This window comes from Pyrgilauda ruficollis, unplaced genomic scaffold (genome assembly GCF_017590135.1).
Source record: "Pyrgilauda ruficollis isolate IOZ18807 unplaced genomic scaffold, ASM1759013v1 scaffold73, whole genome shotgun sequence".
Lineage (NCBI taxonomy): Eukaryota > Metazoa > Chordata > Aves > Passeriformes > Passeridae > Pyrgilauda > Pyrgilauda ruficollis.
Genome location: NW_024529155.1, coordinates 264,611 through 282,683, shown reverse-complemented (window position 1 = coordinate 282,683; position 18,073 = coordinate 264,611). Strand labels below are relative to the sequence as shown.

At 40.3% G+C, this 18,073-nt stretch overlaps 1 protein-coding gene across 4 annotated transcripts in view; it reads left to right on the top strand.

The window, feature by feature from the left end:
- Positions 1-11,161, top strand: part of KIAA1549 (KIAA1549 ortholog) — a 140,554-nt gene extending 129,393 nt beyond the window's left edge. The window contains exons 18-20 of one of the 4 annotated variants that reach the window (XM_041485947.1): positions 1,858-2,003; positions 3,830-3,984; positions 8,790-11,161. In XM_041485947.1, the coding sequence (XP_041341881.1) occupies positions 1,858-2,003; positions 3,830-3,984; positions 8,790-9,044 (556 nt within the window). In that variant the 3' untranslated portion in view covers positions 9,045-11,161. Of the gene's footprint in view, positions 1-1,857; positions 2,004-3,829; positions 3,985-8,789 lie in introns of those variants that run through there. The other 3 variants (XR_005956721.1, XR_005956722.1, XM_041485948.1) reach the window with 3 other exon arrangements.
- Positions 11,162-18,073: the final 6,912 nt, after the last annotated feature.

The window sequence follows — 18,073 nt, the reverse complement described above, 5'->3', positions numbered from 1 at the left end:
GTTAAATATCCAATGCATGGAATACTAGTTGGGTGAGCATACTGTTCTCTTCCCTGTAATAACACCATCGGCATCTTTAATGGGCTGGAACCAACCTGGGGAAAAAAATTAAATGTAAAAGACCTAGGTCACATAACAGCTAGGCAGTCATAAAGGCACAATGAACAGCTTTTGCCAGGAAATGGGTATTGAATCATGCAACAGAGATAGATGTACTGAGCTGTAGTGGATTAGTGGTGTAAAATTGATTCTTGGAGCAGTATCTCCTGACTTAAATGACTGGAGATAATTTTGGGGTTTTTTTTGGATGTGCAAAAATTGAAAGCTGAGTTTCAGTCTGGAAATAGGAAGGAGCACTAGAAAGCCTGTATGATACAGATGCAGAGCTGTATTCTGGTTTTATGCTCTTATGTTGATCTTGACTTTATAGAGAAGGTATAGGTATCTATTATAAAGAAGATTGAGAAGGTGAAGCCTTTTTAAATGTGAACCTTTCAAGTGCACACACATCAACAATAAAGAATTTACTTCCCATCCTCTGAAAAATTGGCACAAAAATAATACATTTGCAGTAATGTTGAGAAACTGTTTTCTTTAGACAACATCAAAAATTTGTAGTAATTCATCAGCTTCAAAATTCCAGCTCAACACTGCAGGCATAAAGGGCTGGACGATCACATCCTTTACTGATTACAGTGATTAACATAGCAGAAGTGATGTAGTTAAACATTACCTACCCATTGAAGCATTTATTTTAACTAGCTTGTGTGGTTGGAAATGGTTTCCTCTGGATCTGCTGAGTGGACAGGTAGGGATTGTATGTGAGGGAACTGGGGAAATTCTAGGACTTCCACAATGGGATTGTTACAACTTGAAGCCCTGTAACCTCCTCCATCTTGTAACTCTGCATGCCAAATAGGTGGTACTTTTGTTTGTGCAATTTATTATGTCAACTTTCTTTGCTATCTGGCTGTCATATGAAGATGGGTAGTTTTGCAAATAAAGTACAAATCAAGAATAATCTAAACTAGATGCAGTCACCCAAATTTGCAGTAAAACAAAGGGGTGTAAAATTGATATCTTGAGGAATAGGATGCAGACTGTAGCCTAGGAGGGCTAAGATGCCACGGTGGTAAAAGGCATGGAAAACTCATCCCTAGCCCTCACTTTGTGTAGTTCCATGTGCCTGAGCCTGACTGCTTGTCTCACTTTGCTTCATTTACAGTCACACAAATAGTGAAGTTGAATGGATTACAGTTTCTGTTGTTAACTCTTTTTAGCAAATATATAACAGTGCCTACCAGCACCAGCCTGATTGACAGGAAACATTAATTGCAGTACACATTGTGTTTCTTCATGTGTGCTAATGCTTTGAGTCGTTTCACAAATCTTAGCACGCGGTTTTGAAAACTTCCTGAAAAATTATCGGAATACTTTGTGAAGTAATAGTTGTTCACAAAATACACATGTCATGCAGCTTGTATTTTGGTTTAGACCATAAGTGTGTGCCTAGAAACTCTTAGAGAAGAGTCAGCTTTGTTGCTGAGGTAAGCAGCTACATCACTGCTGAAGTCTTACTTTTCCATTTTTTTTCATTGAAGATACTTTTTTTCCCCAAGGAGAAAACAAGATCTCAAGATCTGTGAACTTTTTTCTCTGCATTGAGGAGACTGCAACATGTGAAAAACACTTGTGTAAAATTTTGTTAAAACACATTCTTCAGATGTAAATATTTTCCTCAGCATTGAAGGTTACAATTACATTGAAAGGCATAAAGAACTACTGTGTGAGGCACACCTACATTATTGCTTCTAATTAGGGATTTCACTTCTTTTAACCTTGACTCCTTTTCCACAGGCAGAACTTTGGGCCAGGTTTTCTTCAGCCTGCAGAGTTAATGCACGGAGAGCAGCCGCCCCCTGAGGTTCAGTATTCCTCCAGGGGGATGTACTCAGAGGAAATGCCGTCAGTGGCACGGCCACGACCCGTTGGGAGCACTGCAGGTACACTTCACTGATGTTAAATATTCAGGAAAATAACTGAGCCTTTTCTCTATCTGTTCTTATGCCAAGGTCACCACTAAGATGTCATTCTCCTTCAGCTGCTACATGTGATATGTGGTCCTTGTCCTCAGTGCCCAAAAATAAATGATCACAAAGTGATGTTAACTTTACTTTTCATAGGACCTTGCAGAAAAGGGAAGTGCATTGCTTCTTTTTTTAGTATCTTACAAGCACTAGTTATCACAAAGTGTATTTTCACAAAACCCCATTTGCTAAGAATGGAAAATCACTTGAGATTACAATGTATGCTAACTTTCCATTTCAGACTCCTTCTTTTGTGCTAAATGAACTAATTTCTGCATCCCAAATCAGCATGCTAAGTAGCAAAATTTTTTAATACATCTCTACATTTGTGTTTCTTATTTCTCTTTGTAGAATTGCATGCATTAAAGCAGTATCTCTTAGTTTTAGATTGAATTATCTATCTCTGCTGTTCCCCATGAAATCACCTTCCCTGATCTGTTTGAGGTAATTTTGATAGCAGTCACCAATGCTGTCATGAGTAAGATGGTAACATCACGTGGCAGATAAGCAGCAAACAATTCTAAGAATAAAATGTTGTATTGCTATGTAAATGTTACAGTTAATTTTCTCCCAGATAAATATTTTCTTCCTTGAAAAAGACTGGAAATATGATCATATATCAGAAGTCCAGTTTTGATAGTTGCTCTCATCTCCCTGTAAATGGATAAGAAGAATAGGAATGTCATAACTATTACAGCTTAACGATGGCTGTTTTATTGTCTAATTCACACTGTTGTCTAAATGTTCATATGTATTCTGCTTTAAAGTTTGGAGGTACTTAATATATTTAGTTTCTGTCCCTCAGCATAATTACGTGTAAATATCGAACTTCTCAAATACTGGGGTGTTTTGAGAGAGAATGGGGAAGTGATCTAACTGTCCATCACGTAAATCACACTGTTGTTTTTGTCTTTTCCTCCCCTTCTGTACATACACACAGTTCTATGTATCTCTGGGTTAAATGTGTTTCATTTCTAATGAATAATGAAGTATTAATAGTAATTTTAAGAATAAAAATGACATTTCCCTGTGGGAGACAATTAATGAAGAAGGAAAGCTGGCATGTTGTTACATATCTCTTGCAATTAATGGTGGCAGCTATCCTTGCATATGTTTGAAAGCAGTGGGAAGGAGGGAAGGGAAGAAAGAGGAGAAAGGAGGAGGTTGGCTTTCAGGCTGGAAGGAGATACAGTGTGTTCTGACCTTCTATTAGTTAACGACAGCATGGTTTAATATTTAACCGCAAAGCAAAGCTGACAGAAGAACACTCTTATGTAGTCGTGGGTTTTATTCTTCAGAGCCACAGGAGGCAGTTTGCAGAGTTAGGGTCTTGCCAGTGTGATGCAAATAAGGTGTGCCACAGGAGCAAATGTCCTCTCTTTGCTGCTGAGTAATTGGCAAATAGCATTACCAGAGCTTTCAGTAAGCACTGTTTGGAAAGGGCTGGCATGTTTTTGGAATGAGGAGTAACCCATGTCAGAGATGCGTGTATCCCACCCTCTTCTTTCAGTGCAGTGCCATGAAATGCATCACACTCACATGAACTGCACAGAATACACATAACTTTTCTGTCTTTATTCCACACTGACAGCCTTCTTTCTGCTGATTTTTATTAATTGCACAGAAACAGAGCTCCATTTTCTTCTTGTCTCCTGCTTCCAACAAAGTTTTATGTTATCATGTGTCTGCCCTGCAAACTTGACTATGTATGAAGATGAAAAAAAACAATATTTGCTTTTAAGGTTCTCAGATACAGCACCTCACTCAGGTGGGAATTGCTAGCAGGATCGGAGGTCAACCAGTGGAGATCCCCTCAGGCAGAGCAGGGCATGGCCAGCCGGGGGGGCCAGAGTGGCCCCAGTATCGTGGAGAGGATGAATGTGCTAGGCGAGATGCAGTGAGTACTGTTACACATTTGCATAGTTTCCAAAGTAGTGATTTGTTTGGGTATTTTTTTCTTGCATTACTGTTTGGAACTTTTTCCCTCCCTGGAACACTTTTAGTTGCTTCTCTGACATTCTTTGCTTTGCTCTTCAAACCCTTGTTAGCTCTTCTGACTTCTGCTTGCTTTCTTTCACCTTTGCTTCTCTAAATGCTTTCTCTCATTTTACCCTAACTTTTTTTTTTCCTTGCTTGGGGCTTCACCCATTAATTGCAGTTCATCCAGTTCTGCTTCTGAGCTCCAGCAGAGGTGGATACTGCTTTCCATTCCCTCTTTGAAATACGCCTCTGTATTTTGAGATCATTGTCATTAGAAAACACTGAATTAAATTGTCCCGGGCTGCCATCCTATTTTGTATGCATAAAGTTCTTTTATCTTCTGTATCAGTGCTAACAGCAGGAGTCAGGGCAGCAGAAAAAGGTACATACTTGCACATAACATGTGCAAATGGAGGTGTTTCTAAACAAGTTACTTTCCTAGCCTAAGTCAGCAGGATGTGGTAAATGAACACATACTCATTTACCTGTGATGCCCAGGCAGCCATGGTGATTTCATGTTCTTGGCAGCTGTGCTTGCAGAGGTTGACATTTCTGATTCAACCCGATGTGTGAGATTGAAGATAGTATATGGCCTTGCCAGGAGACAGACACTTGGCTGCTACCACTCCCTCTTTGGTGCATTTGCATCCTGGAGCAGACTGACCTGGGACAGATTTATTGCAGTACTCTTGAGCGTGACAACTTTATGGCTTCTTCTTTAACTTCTTAGTTTAAACTATCTTTTTCTGGTTTCTTCCTTGAGGAAAGAAAGTGAGATCTCCTCCTTTTGCATATTGAGGGCAGTGTGTGTTCACACGACTTGATGTTGCTTTGCAGTATTGCATGATCATGACATAGCTTTGCACAAAGGAAATGCACCAGGATGGGCTTATCCTAAATTTTCGTGAAATTGAGCTGCCTCCACTCCAAATAAACTCAAGAGGAGCAGCGTAAAGCTTTTGAGAACTGGGTACGCTGTGTGATACTATTCAAAAACTTCAACTGTCAAAGCTGAAAGATCTGTTTCTCTAATTTGATGTGCTTTCTGTGCTTGAAACTGTGGTATTTGAATGCAAGATCATAATTTCAGTTTACATCTAAAAGAGCACTTGCACGAGAGATCTTAGTGTCTTGAGTTCCATTTTCAGAGACATCACTGGGTTACCATTTACTGACCTTTCTTTACATTTGTCTTTCTTTTCTGAAAATGGCTTTTCTACATCTGTGGGCGTGTTCCTGTTCAGGTCATTTAAATCCAGGCTGTTTTTCTTTCAGTTCATCTCAGTTTAAAGAGTTCCTCAGCTTTGACAGAACTTTTTGCTCACTGGTTGCTGCAGTTCGTATGTTACTGCAATGTGATTTTTTTTCAGTTTGTTATTAAAAAAAACAGATAAAAGGAGGAGATAATGAACTAAAACTTATTTGAATTTGGTGTCGGGCAGTTGTAGGACAGCTCACATACTGCCTGAACTTTTTTTCCTGTGAACAATTTTTTTTTTAAAGGGTTCTTTCCATTAAAAAAAGAAAAAAACAAACGAAAAACAAACAAACAAAAAGTTGTGGTCTTACTGCTTTCTGCAGTTAAATAATTACCTTCACAGTTTGGATTTTTCACTAGGACAGAGCTCTAAATTTGTCTTTCCTCGTTTTGGCAATGAGGCTTTACTTAAAGATGGTCATGTTCCTTGTGGTGCATTATTCAACTGATCCCATGCAAACCTTGTCTTACTGCTCCCTCATTCTGAACAAGTTTCTAAAATTAAACTCTGCATTTAGGAAGATTGAAATCTCAAGCATTCTTCTTGCACACAAACTGGAGAGGGATCTGCATTTGTCTTCCTGCAACAGCGTTTTTCCTCACAGTATCCTCACTCCTTTATTCCTGAAGGCAATACCTGACTTTCTGCTGGAACATGACCTCTCACTTGTACCTCCCAGCCCAAAATCAGTGTGCAGGGTACCATCAACTCACCTTAATTCTCCATCCAGAAGGCCCAGGGCAACCAAGAGGAGGACAGAATTTCCTTAGCTGACAAAAAATACAATCCTGAGGAAGTGCTCATCTGAGCAGCAGAACAAATGAAGCCTGGCTTCTTACAGATGGGCTCAGTCCCTTGCATATCTGCACCTCCCTCCACCACCTGGCATCACCTCCTACCCATCCACAGTCCCCTGGAGCCTTCCACTGTTCTCCCAAGCCTTCCTGCAGGTTTCCAGTGTTTCCCCAAAGATACTCCTACCCTTTCACTCTTTTTTTTTTTACTCAGCTGCCCATGCTAGTGTCTCTAAAAAATCTCACCAAACTTAGTTGTCTCTCAAGTTCCTGAGATAGGCCCTGTGAGATCCATGCTGGCTAAGAGATACAGCAGAGCACAGCCCAACTTGACTTTTCTGCCACTCAGAAGCAGATTCAATGATAACAAATAAGGTTGTAACAAATCAGATGATGTCTAATTAGCTACCTGGTTTTGTGAATTTTATGTATCTGTTCATACATTCATATATACACATTTATGTCTGGATATATATTTATACATTTAGTTCAGTTGAAATTAGCCAGAGTTCAACAGGTATTAAATGGAGATTAAAAATAAATCTTCATTCCTTAAGAAGGAAGATTCAATAAACATATTTTTGTCAATTATTTCATATTGCTGTTAATTATCTAGAAGTTTTTAGATAAAAATATAAAATATATAGCTATTATATAGAACTATCTATTTTTGCATATATAATGTTATATAGCATATCTTTGTGTGTTTCCATCAGTAAAGAAATTTTTAAAAACCAGCAAAAATTATTTCAGACTTTTTGCTCCTGTTATTTTGCTGTTGTAGGTTAGTAGAGGTTAGGTTTCTAAACTAATGTGGCATTGAAATTTTACAGGCCTGTTTAATTCTGATGCTATATGTGAAATCACAGAAACACACCTTTTCTTTTTCTGATATATTTAAGAAGACCTTGAAAAACTTAGTGTAAAAACTAGCCGCTATGGTCATCAGACTCCCTAACTCCCCTTAAGAAACCATTCTTATGGTGGTAATTTAGTGCACTGTGAGACGGGAGCTGAATCACATTGTGCATTTTAATGTGAAAGTAACCTGAACATAATTTAGGTTGCTGTTAAGACTCATGTATCAAGGAGTGTTTCCTTTTAATATTTTTTTAATGTCATCTCTTCCCCATAAACCCACAGAGTACTTGCCAGGTTTGCCAACTCTAGACTGCATGTATGAATTAGTTTCAGGTTTCACTGCCAAATGAATAATTCTGAACAATCAGGAGACCCATTCATTCCTTTCTGATACTGAAATCACCTCTCTTTTATAAGAAATAAGACAGGATGTTACTTGGAAAACCTTTACCTATCATTCTTCTATTAAAGCCTCTTTTCCCCTTAATCTGTCTCCCAGAATTAACTGTATAAAGGAGGAGTGCTGTACGTGAGCTGCACAAGAGACTCAGAATCTATTATTAATTCAACTTTCTAAATGGCTTAAATTTTATTCATTTGTATTATGAGAGATGTCAAGGAGCTTGCTGCCATGCATTTTTGTGTTCCCTGCACACTGCTGCCACTGTTGCTGCAGGTTCCCAGTATCCTTCCCAGGCTCTGCTTTGTAATGTCTTCCTTCCACTCCCTCTCGCCCCCAAATCCTCTTCTAGCTGACCTTGCTGTCCTTTCTTTCCCTATCAGGCTGCTCTCTCTGCTACTCCTTAAGGCTTGTTCCCAGACCAAGGTAGTGCTCACGGGCTTGTGGTGGCTGTGCTCTGAGCCTGCTGCTCCCCCTGAAAGGGGATCACGTTGCTTTGCTCCCACCTGTGCCTTCCAATCCTCTGTGTCCCGTGTTTCCTTCAGGCTGCCTCCCTGCCTTCAGCAATTCGAGGCAAAATTGCTCCAGGGTTGTCAGCTGGAATCTGGATTTTCAAAATGTGCCTTGTTTGTGTCCGTGCTGGGAGTTGCTGCAGTCACCCAGTGTACTGTAAATCCATGCTTTGTTTTAGTGTAAGCAGATCGTCTTGCAGAAGGACAAGCCATAAACTCAGGCTTCTGTTCTCTGTCTCTTGTTTTGTTAGAAAATGTACATTACTGAACAAAGGCAGAATTAACCCCTTCCTGCCCTGAAACGATGATTGTCCCTAAGCTGGGATAGCGTTTCTCAGATATTGAGTATGGAAAAATCTAGTCTTTCAAATCCTAGTTGTTTTCTTCTGCTGCTTCTTCTGTTGACAGTGTTTTCCTGGGCACTGGTCAGTCACAGGGTCCTCAAAAGTGTACAGTCTGAACAGGCAAAGCAGGCAGGAAAAGGGAAGGTGTAAATAGTAGTATCTCTGCTTATAAATAGTGTGGAGAGATGAAAAAAGTGATTTGCCTGCTGTCTTTTAGGAAGTTGATGGAAGTGGATAGTAAGAGAAGCCAATTCTGTTGATTTCCAGTCCTATGGGGTTTCTCCCCACCTCCTTCCATTTCAGTTCCTAAACATACTGTAGATTGGAAAGGGGGGTCTCTGAACTTGAGGCAGTCCAACAATTTTGTGTAAACTTGTTGTTTTGTGCTCCATAAGAGACATCATTCATTCATGTAACAGAAGAGCCGCTGCAGCAGATATAAGCATCTCCATGTTGTTTTCCCCCCAGTTCTTTGCCTTTTTGCTTTCTTGTGTTTTCTGGGATAATCACGTTTATTCAGAAAATACAATAATGGTTTCTCCCTTTTTCCAGACGCATATGCATGGACACCAAGAATATTCCTCCTCACCAGTATTCCAGATGCCGAGGACTTCGGCCAGGCAGCCCTCAGCACCTCCTGCTCAGCTTCCACGCAACAGCCTTCAGGGCCAGGGCCTTTGCTACACCACCAGTTCCACTGAGGACCTCCAGCCAGGTCACTCGTCAGCCTCTCTTATCAAAGCAATTAGAGAAGAACTTCTGCGACTTTCTCAGAAACAGACAGCAGTGCAGAACTTCCATAGTTGATTTAGCATTCCATTGCAAATCTGCCAGGTATCTGCTTCCTATGGAAGCAAAGACTTAGAGGAAATCAGCAATGTTGTTCTCACAAAGGAAGGAACTTCCACAGCTCTGTTGACAGCACTCTGGAATAATCAAAAAAGGCAACAAAATGAGAATAGTAAGGAGAGATGGGGGACAAACAGGGAAAATCATTGGTATCACCACAAGTAATATTAATTAATCTGCTAATATTATGGTGCTCCTCTTCTCTCCTTACCCTCATTCAGGCTAACACATAAATAAAACTGTAGGTCAAGAACTCAGTACTCCAGCAACAACAACAACAAAAAGACAGTAACTATCTCCAAGAATGATAGACTCCTTTTTCTAAGGAAGTAGGTGAAGTTTTTAATGAACTGAGATGACATTTTGCAAGAGATTAGAAGTATTCTTATCTCTCCAGTGCTTATGGGGAACTGGTTTGTGTTGCTGTTCTGCGGGATTGCAAACTGTATCAACTTAAGGGTCTTGAAGGTCCGATCTCACATAGGAATCACTTTGGTTGTCAGGAACAATGGGACTACTTAGAAAAAAAGTCTTTATGAGTTACTTGTATTAAACTGGAACAATAATTGTTACAGCTCTGTGGTTCTGAATGGAGCTACTCTCTGCACTCTTCCTTGTTTTCCTTCTGGTGCTGAAGCTTCAAGTGTTCCTTCATCTTCAATGTTTGCAAAGTGAAACATTGGCATTGTATAATTAAGAAAATATTTGTAGGCTCATTCAGGCTGGAAAAAGAAAGCAAAGCATCCAAACAGAAGGGGCTTGGTATCTATTTTGTTTAAAAATTACTGAAAACTGGAAGGGAAATACTCAGCTACAGTTGAATTGGGGAAATGTGTGTGTATATCTTTAAAAAACCATATTTACATACTAAATGCTCTTGCAAGACCAGCGATAAACTATTGCCACTATTGCTTTGTGGACAGAAACCAATCCAGCCTGACTGGTACAGGGTCACCAGCATTATGTTATAAATTGATGTCCTAAATCATTGCTTATGTTTGGATCTGAATAATTTTAGTGGAAGTCAGTGACAGTTTAGAGCATTAACATAGGCTTAGATTTGCAGTTTTGAGACAATTTCTATATTTATACTTGTTTCCACTGTCCCTTTGGACAAAGGGTAAGCATTATCCCCATGGTAAGAATGGTACGTGCCATGGAACTGTTTGTCGCTGTTTTTTCAGAGTTTTTATTTAAAATTAGCTACGAATTTACTAATATTGGCCATTGCATAACTGTAACTGACATAATACACACGGACATTTTGCTTAAGTCACGCCTGGTTGAAGTGTTTTCATTTTCAGGTCAGAGTGAACTAAAGCTACTAAACTGGCACAGAGATGGAGGGCAGGCTCAGTGTTGGTGAGGAGGCTTGGGAGCCCTACCTTCGGGCAATGGACAGCAGGAGAATTAGGTGCTGCAGTGTATGTGTTTCAAACAGGAGCAGGTGGCAGTGGTCAGGGGTCTGAGGAGCAGAGATCTGCCAGAGAGAGCACTGGGCAGCCAGGCAGGGGCTGCATTTGCCTCACTTGCTGGGGTGGAAACGGCAGTGGTGAAGTACAGGTACCATAACGCCGGTGTGGTGTGGTGGTCCTTGGCTGCCACATCTGCTCCTGGCTCCAGTGCACAGTTCAGTAAGGGCAACAGGACTGAGTCAGACTGAAATGAAAACAGCTGGAAGGACATGGTGGAAGAAGTCCCCTCCAAACCTTATTCATGAAGTGTGTCCATCATACTCGTGGCCGAAACCAAAACCTCTGTTGCTCGCTGATGTGGAAGAAAAGGTTGTATGTTTCCCTCTTTACCAGAAAGGACATTTATTTTTCTGTTTACCTACGATCGTCAAAATGCTGTATTAAACTGTTTTGAGGGACTTAGAGTAATGAAGCAGTGTAAATTAATTTCCAGTTCCCTGGCCTATGTGTAAAGCCCTCATGGGCACCACTTGAGGTTTGAAAGGAATCAGAATACCAGCACGGTTGTAACAGCAGTACCAACAGGTCACTATGATGTGAATTTTTTAAGTTTTTTGTGTGATAATTCTAGGATAAAAATAAACATTTGTTTTCTGCCAACTTTGTAAACATGAATGTTGCCAATACTTCTGCAAAATGCCAGGTTTTGAAGAATGAAGAGTGTATCAGGCAGTGTTCATTTGGTCGTTTTGACAGCACTGAAGACTGACTGTTGCTAAGTGTTCCCATTAAAACCATCTCTTTCAGACCCCACGTCCTTCTCCAGTTTAATTCTGTAGTGAGCTCAGAGACTGATGCTTATATTATTAGCACATTACTGTGACTTCATTTCAAGAAAATGTGATCTTCGAGGAGGTAAATTAATTTTGTGTGTTTCCAGCTATTTAAGAACAGTATGTTCTCTGTGAAATGAGAGCTCTGAAATTTGGAGGTACTTAAGCCACTTCTCACTCATTTTTTTGCTAATTTTGCTATATGGTGATGATGCTATTGTGCAATTCCATCTTTTTATATTTGGATGCGTGTCATTTCTCTTTTCAGTCCATAATCTTATGAAGAACACAGGACAAATATGTATTTGTAAATAAAAGAGGCTTTCTGATGAAGAAAACTCTCTTTAAAACTTTCAACAGGATAGTAAAATATAAGAAGTCAGAAAGCTGTGTTTGGAAGTTATGTTCTCAGATTGGCTGGAGACCTGATCCAGTGTCCAAAAAATTGGTATGGCCTAGTCTGTATCTTCACGTAGGAAGAAAAGTAACATCAGTTACCAGCCACCAGTTCCAAGAACAGCCTTAACAAGGGAGACCCACTCTTTTTGCAGCTACAGGAAAAGCTGTTTTTTTCATGTACTACAAAAGGATTCTGTGGAATGCATGTGCCAGAATGTGTGTTTCCACTTGGAAATTCTGGGGGGAGAAAATCTGCAAGTTTCTGCATCCCTGTGTGCTTGAGTTCTTTTGCCAGGTTTGGGTTTTTGTTTTTTTTTTTTTTTATTGCCCTATTAAAAGGCAGGAGAGGGAAAACCAAACAAACCTTTTTTCCCCTGAAACTTAAAAGTACCCTATATTTAAGTATCTGTTAATGAATCTCCCGGTTTCTGAAAACACCGATCAGATGAAAAGTTGGTACAGGCACAGAAAGCTGTTACCAACTGTTGCATCCATTTCCATGACTAAACCATCTGGTTCATGGAATCCTCGGGCTCTTCCCTCTCTTCACAATTTTCCTTGACATTTGTGTTTAGTCTGTGTTTAGTTTGGCACATAAAAGAACTTCGCGAGATGACAGCTACATAATTTAGCATGCTTGGTTTCCTTTTCATGACCAGAATGTTGACCTCCAGCCTGCTTCTTAGCTCCAAAATTTTTGGAGCTAAGTGAAATGTTACAGTTATTTTTCATACACTCAGTGTGGAAGGTGGGGCGTGCTTCAGTACTATAAAATATTCTCCACCAGGATGTGACACGTGGTCCTGCCAGTGGCTGTGGGCTTTTTACTCAGGAGAGAAAACCTTGCTTTTAGGAAGAACAAATTGCATAGGTGATGGGCTGGAAATGTTAAAAATGGCCACTTTGGAGCAGTAAGTGGAATCTTAGTGACCCTTTGCAATGTACTGTACAGTGGTTTGGCTCAGGCTTCTCTCAGTGGTTGGGGAGCAGCAGTCAGTGTCAGCCAAGGTCTGTGTATATCACCGTGCACCAGAAGGCTGGTGTGGTGCTGGCTACCCCAGTATGGTGCACATTTATGGACACAGGTAAATAACAGATCACCCAAAAGTGCATGTTCCTACCCAGCCAGTGCCTCTAAACCTGGACCATGAACAGCAGGGTTATGGCATTATCTTAGAAAGAGGCTGTGCACAGCAACCAACTTGCCAAGAAGCACAACAGGTCACGCTGTTGTTGTTGTTAACTCATGGCTTGAAAACACATTTGGTGGATTACTAAGGAAGCTGGGTGTATATTCAAGCCCAAGGGAAGTCACCAGTTGTGTGATGCGGGTGACAGTAGGCAGCTGAATTCACTTTTTTAATTTCTGCCCTCACTACGTTCCTCACTTCTCCAGCTATCATGGTTTTTAGCTCAAGAAAGAAATGTGCATTTTCTGTTCTGTGCCTTAACTAGCAGTTCCTTGTAAACACGTGCCAGTCCTTGAAAATTCCCTATTTTGGCCAAGAGCTTTGAAGTGGGAGGATGAAGAACATCCTGTGCCTTTGAGGTAGGGACATGTTGTGGGCCATATTTTTGCAGATGCAAAGAAATAAATGGATTTTTTTTAATAGCGCCAGTTTGGTGTGTTCTGAATATGGGCAGAAAGCTGGAAACTGATTAAAAAGAAAAAAGATGACATCTGATTGTCAGAAGGCAGAGGGCACCAATCAGGTCTCCAGGACCACCTGTGACAATGCTCTGTAAAGAGAGATTAAATCTTAGGGATTCCCCCTTGTCCCACTCAAGCAGTCCATGGCAGCCCCTCTTTGCAGTTCTTCACCACTTGCATGCTGGTTTGTATGGGTGAGGAACATCTTTCATCACTGAGACTCCCAAAAGCAGTTCACCATGGCTGTGGAGTTTCTCCGGGACTGTTTAGATGTGCCTAGAGACATGCAGCGGCTTTGAATTGCTTAAATGTGGAAATCAAAATCCAGTTTCCCTTTTGTGGAAGGTATGTTTTTCTCTTCCTGTTAGATTTTATTTAGAAATGGAGGAGACAGGATGGGGATGCATTCTGCTGTCACCAGTAGACATGTTTCATGGCTCAGCCTGTGGCATAGGATTGGCAGGTCAGATCCAAACATTGCTCTGCATGTTGCCCCTGGCTGCACCTGCATGACTTACACGGAAAACCATGAAAAACATATATGCTTTGGAAGAATTCATCCTACAGTTTCTTTAGTGCAGTTTGGGATGCACTTGGCAAGATGTTCTATCTTTGCTGTACAAGTCCCAGGCTGAGTTTACTCACACAGTGTAAGAAACTTGAGAAGCAGCAATCCCGTGGACTTGCACTGCCTTTTTAAAGAGACTTTTCTGGAGTGGAGCTGCAGACCCATGAATCCCACTGAAGACTGATAGATTAAAAAACAATTTACATTAGTATTAGGAAAATACACATTTCTTTGCACTTCATAGTTTGTAGAGATTGAATATTTTGTCTTGATTTTGTGTTGCTTTTTCTTCATACCTTTTACACATCAAATAATTATTTTCCTTTGTAATGGCCACTTATATTTAGTTTTGAGTAGTTCTCCATAACTGGAAGTCTGTGTTTAGGCTGTTACATCCAAACTGGAATAAAGTATTGGCACATTTGAACAAATGCTCTGAAGAATCTTTTGAAATGCATGCGAAGCCTTCTTGGACCCCTGACGGTGGTTTTCAGGTTCACTTGCAGAAATCCTCTTATTGCTACATGTAGAGCAGGTGAAATTAAATGAGAGCTAAAGAGTTGAAAGATGAAAATTATTGGTTTGCATTTCCAGATATATTCAAATGTACCTACTTCTTAAGAGCTCTGTAGTGTTCCCTGGAAGACTTCTCAAATACTTCCATCCCAAGGCTTTTTGGAAGTTGGTTTCCTCATCCAGGCTGTTGGAAGGATTTATTGCTGTGCATGATTTAAAAGCAGTAGCTGCATGTTGTCTGTGTTTCAGGAGCATTTTTTGGTATTGAAGGAGAATTAATGCTGTGTTATATTTGGCAATGCACAGTGCTCTTTTGGTCCTAAAACACAGATCTGAAAGAAACTTGACTAAAGAAAAAAATTTAAAATAATGTGATGATGGAAAAGCAGAAAGCTTTTATCTTTGGACTTAGAGAAATAGGAGAAAGGGTTGTGGATTTGCCACTGTCAGTAGTAATTCAGCATAGACACCAAATATGAAATAGTTCAAATTCAGTGCAGTACAGGTGATCTGAACATCCACAAACTTCTGAACTGATTGCTAGATTTGTGTCCATGCAGTCCTGGATAAAAGGGTTTCAGGAAAGTTGCTTAGTATTTTGCATGAAACACTCCCAGTCAAGCATTTCCATGGATGATTTTGATCTTGACAATTATTTCTGTCTTTGGGCTTGATGGTGGCACAGGAATCTCCTGTTCAGAAGATCTGTAATGCGCAGCCATGTCTTGGCATTACTGCTACATCCTCCTGCACTTCACTGCTGTGTGAAAGAAAATTTGCTGGAGTGCTGGAAGCAATGCTCTTGTTTCTGCAGAGTAGAACTGCAGTGAAGTTACAAGAAGTTTTTTGTCACTTCCAGCAGACAGCACCACTGACACAACATTGCTTAAAATAATCTAGCTCTGCCAGGGAGCAGAGAGTGCCCTTTCCTGCAGCTGAAAGAGCACTCAACACTAGTGCCAGTGGGCATTATTTAGTCTTCTCAAGGAGGAGCTGACCTCTCCTAGCTTGCGTTGTCACATCTGTATAGGATGTTAGTATTGCTCAGCTAAAGCATGGGGCTTTCTTCATGTATTTGAGCCCAGAGGGTTGCTACATTAGAACTTGCATATTTTTGAACTGATCTGGTTTACATACACAATGTGTTGAAATGCCAGGAAGGGGGAACAGTCTAGTAGAGGTGGAGCTTTGCAGGTGTCTCCCTTCTCCCATTTAGGCAAAGCTGGGAAAAACCTGAAGCAGTACTTTAATTTTTGCTCCAGGAGTCATGCTGTCAAGGTCATATTGTCAGATTGGACAGGAAAAGTCACAAGTCTCTTAAAAAACAGTCAGCTGTTTTTTTCCAAGCAGTTTGCAGACTTGGGAGACAAGACTGCGTTGTTTATGTTGTAGTTTATTTCTGGATGGTTATTGCAAACTAGGAGTTGGAAGTAAGCTCATTGAATGTGTTTGATTCCAGGACAGAAACCTGCAGTGAGCTTTGAATTCCACAGCAGATATTGGTACCACAGATGCAACAAAATAAGCAGAATCTGGAGTGTAAGGATAAGAGAGGTTGGTTGCTTCTCAAGAATGCCTATCTTCCATTCCTTGGCAGTAACTAATAAGTTTTTGAAATCCTAGATTTTGTAATGACTTTATCAAAATTCCTGCAGAGTCCCAGCACAAAACACCTTTTCTTATGAACTTAACCTCTGTCTTGTCTGTGTATTTCATGTGAGTAGGGAGCCCAGATGCTTGCCAGTTTTCATTCCTCTAGTGATTTGGCAAAGTGTAATCATTGTAAAGTGCAATTGCTTAATATGTAGCTCATTCACTAAAACCCCAAGGATCAAGGCAGTGAGTAATGTAAGTCATTACCAAAGCAGTGGTATCTGAAAAGATGAAGAGTCATGCATCAAGTACCAATCCATTTAGTCTAGAATTCAGAATTGTTCAAAAATCACTAGTTGGATGTGATTGATATTATCTCCAGGCAAATTAAAGCAGTTACCTGCAATGCTGTGCTGCTGCTTTTCTCCATTGTTATTAAAAGTGCTGTTCATTTGCATGTCCCCAGTGCTCTGTTTGTCTGTCTGAAACACTTGCAGACCAGCAGCTTTTCCAGGTGCCATCTGCATCTCCCTTCCTTTTCCAGGCACTACTTATCTTCATGCCTGAGATTCAGAAACTTGGTGCAGAAAATAGGAAGAACTCTGCTGATGTGGTCAGCTGTGCTGTGATTCAAATTTGTGAATTTTATTCACGCTTTTTTTTTACCAGCCATCCAGGTTTCAACAATTTTCTTGGCTTTCTTTGTACTAAATCATAAAAGCTGGAATAGATTTTTTTTTTCTCCATTTCATTCCAGTGAGGAACTTTTTGGTCCTAGACAGACAGTAACTGAGTGACTGGAGCATTAACATTTCCATCGTCATCTGGAGCTATCACCTTACTTTGTACATGTTTGGAGATGTGCAAGTGCCTATATCAGCTTAGTTCCATGAGGTTGTATGTAGCAGTCTGATGGACTACCCAGGTTTAACACAAAAAGGATTTATGCCTGCTGATACGTGGTTATGCTTTGCCTCCAAGGTTTCCTGTGGGAATAAAAATGACAGGCTTCCTGAATTACAGTGAAAAAGAACAAAAGAACAAACCAAGGCATGTGCTGGATATTTGTGCAGCTCCCTTGAAGTCAGCAGGGGTTGGACAGCATTGCACTAGTTGGGATCTACAATTAGAGGTATTAAATTGAGAGTGATATTAAGAACATGAAATAATACACAATAAATGTGAACATCAGTCTGCAGCTCTGCTCATGGCCCACTTTTATAAGGCATTGTACTGTACAGTCATGTATATTTAATTTGTGCTTTTGTGTGTTTAATTTGTGCATCAAAACCAGACCACAGCCTTCCACTGTGACTCAATTGCTCTTAAATGAGGGTTATAACCCACAACCAGTGCTTCTGTGTGTTGCCTGGATAAAATTATTCCAGGAAATGTAACAGCAGACTACAGATCATCTTTACATTTTAGAAATCAGATATGTATAATCCATTTCTGCCTACTAATTTCTGTCTTTATATCAATTTCTCAAGTCTTTCAGATGCAATTTTTTAATTCAGTGCTTTCTGTAACTGGACAAGCCCCTGGAGCACTGATAACACCATTAGGGCTTTCCTCCTCCTTTTGCAAAGTGGGTTGTTTTGCATTGTACTTGTGATTGCCCTTAGGATAAGTACAGCACATAGTGTGTGCCTTTAAAATAATACTTTGGGGGTTTGCCCTGTATTGTGTAGCAACAGATAAGATGTTTACATTGATAGCCTTGGAGCCTGTGGAACACTGCCACCTTGTTTAGGGATCCCAGACACAACTGGGAACAGCAGTGCCTTCATGTGATTCATTACAGGACTGAGTTTTCTAAGTGACTCCATCAAATGACTTGAAGAGAAGCAGCTGTAGATCAAACCTGACAATGTCAGATGTCAGAGTAGGTGATACACGAAGAAACAACCCTGTCATATCAGATCAGAGGTTTACAGGTCACTGATCTAGGAAAAGTATACCTTTCACATAAGAAATTATCTGTGAGGTGTACTCCATTTTTATACCTGATT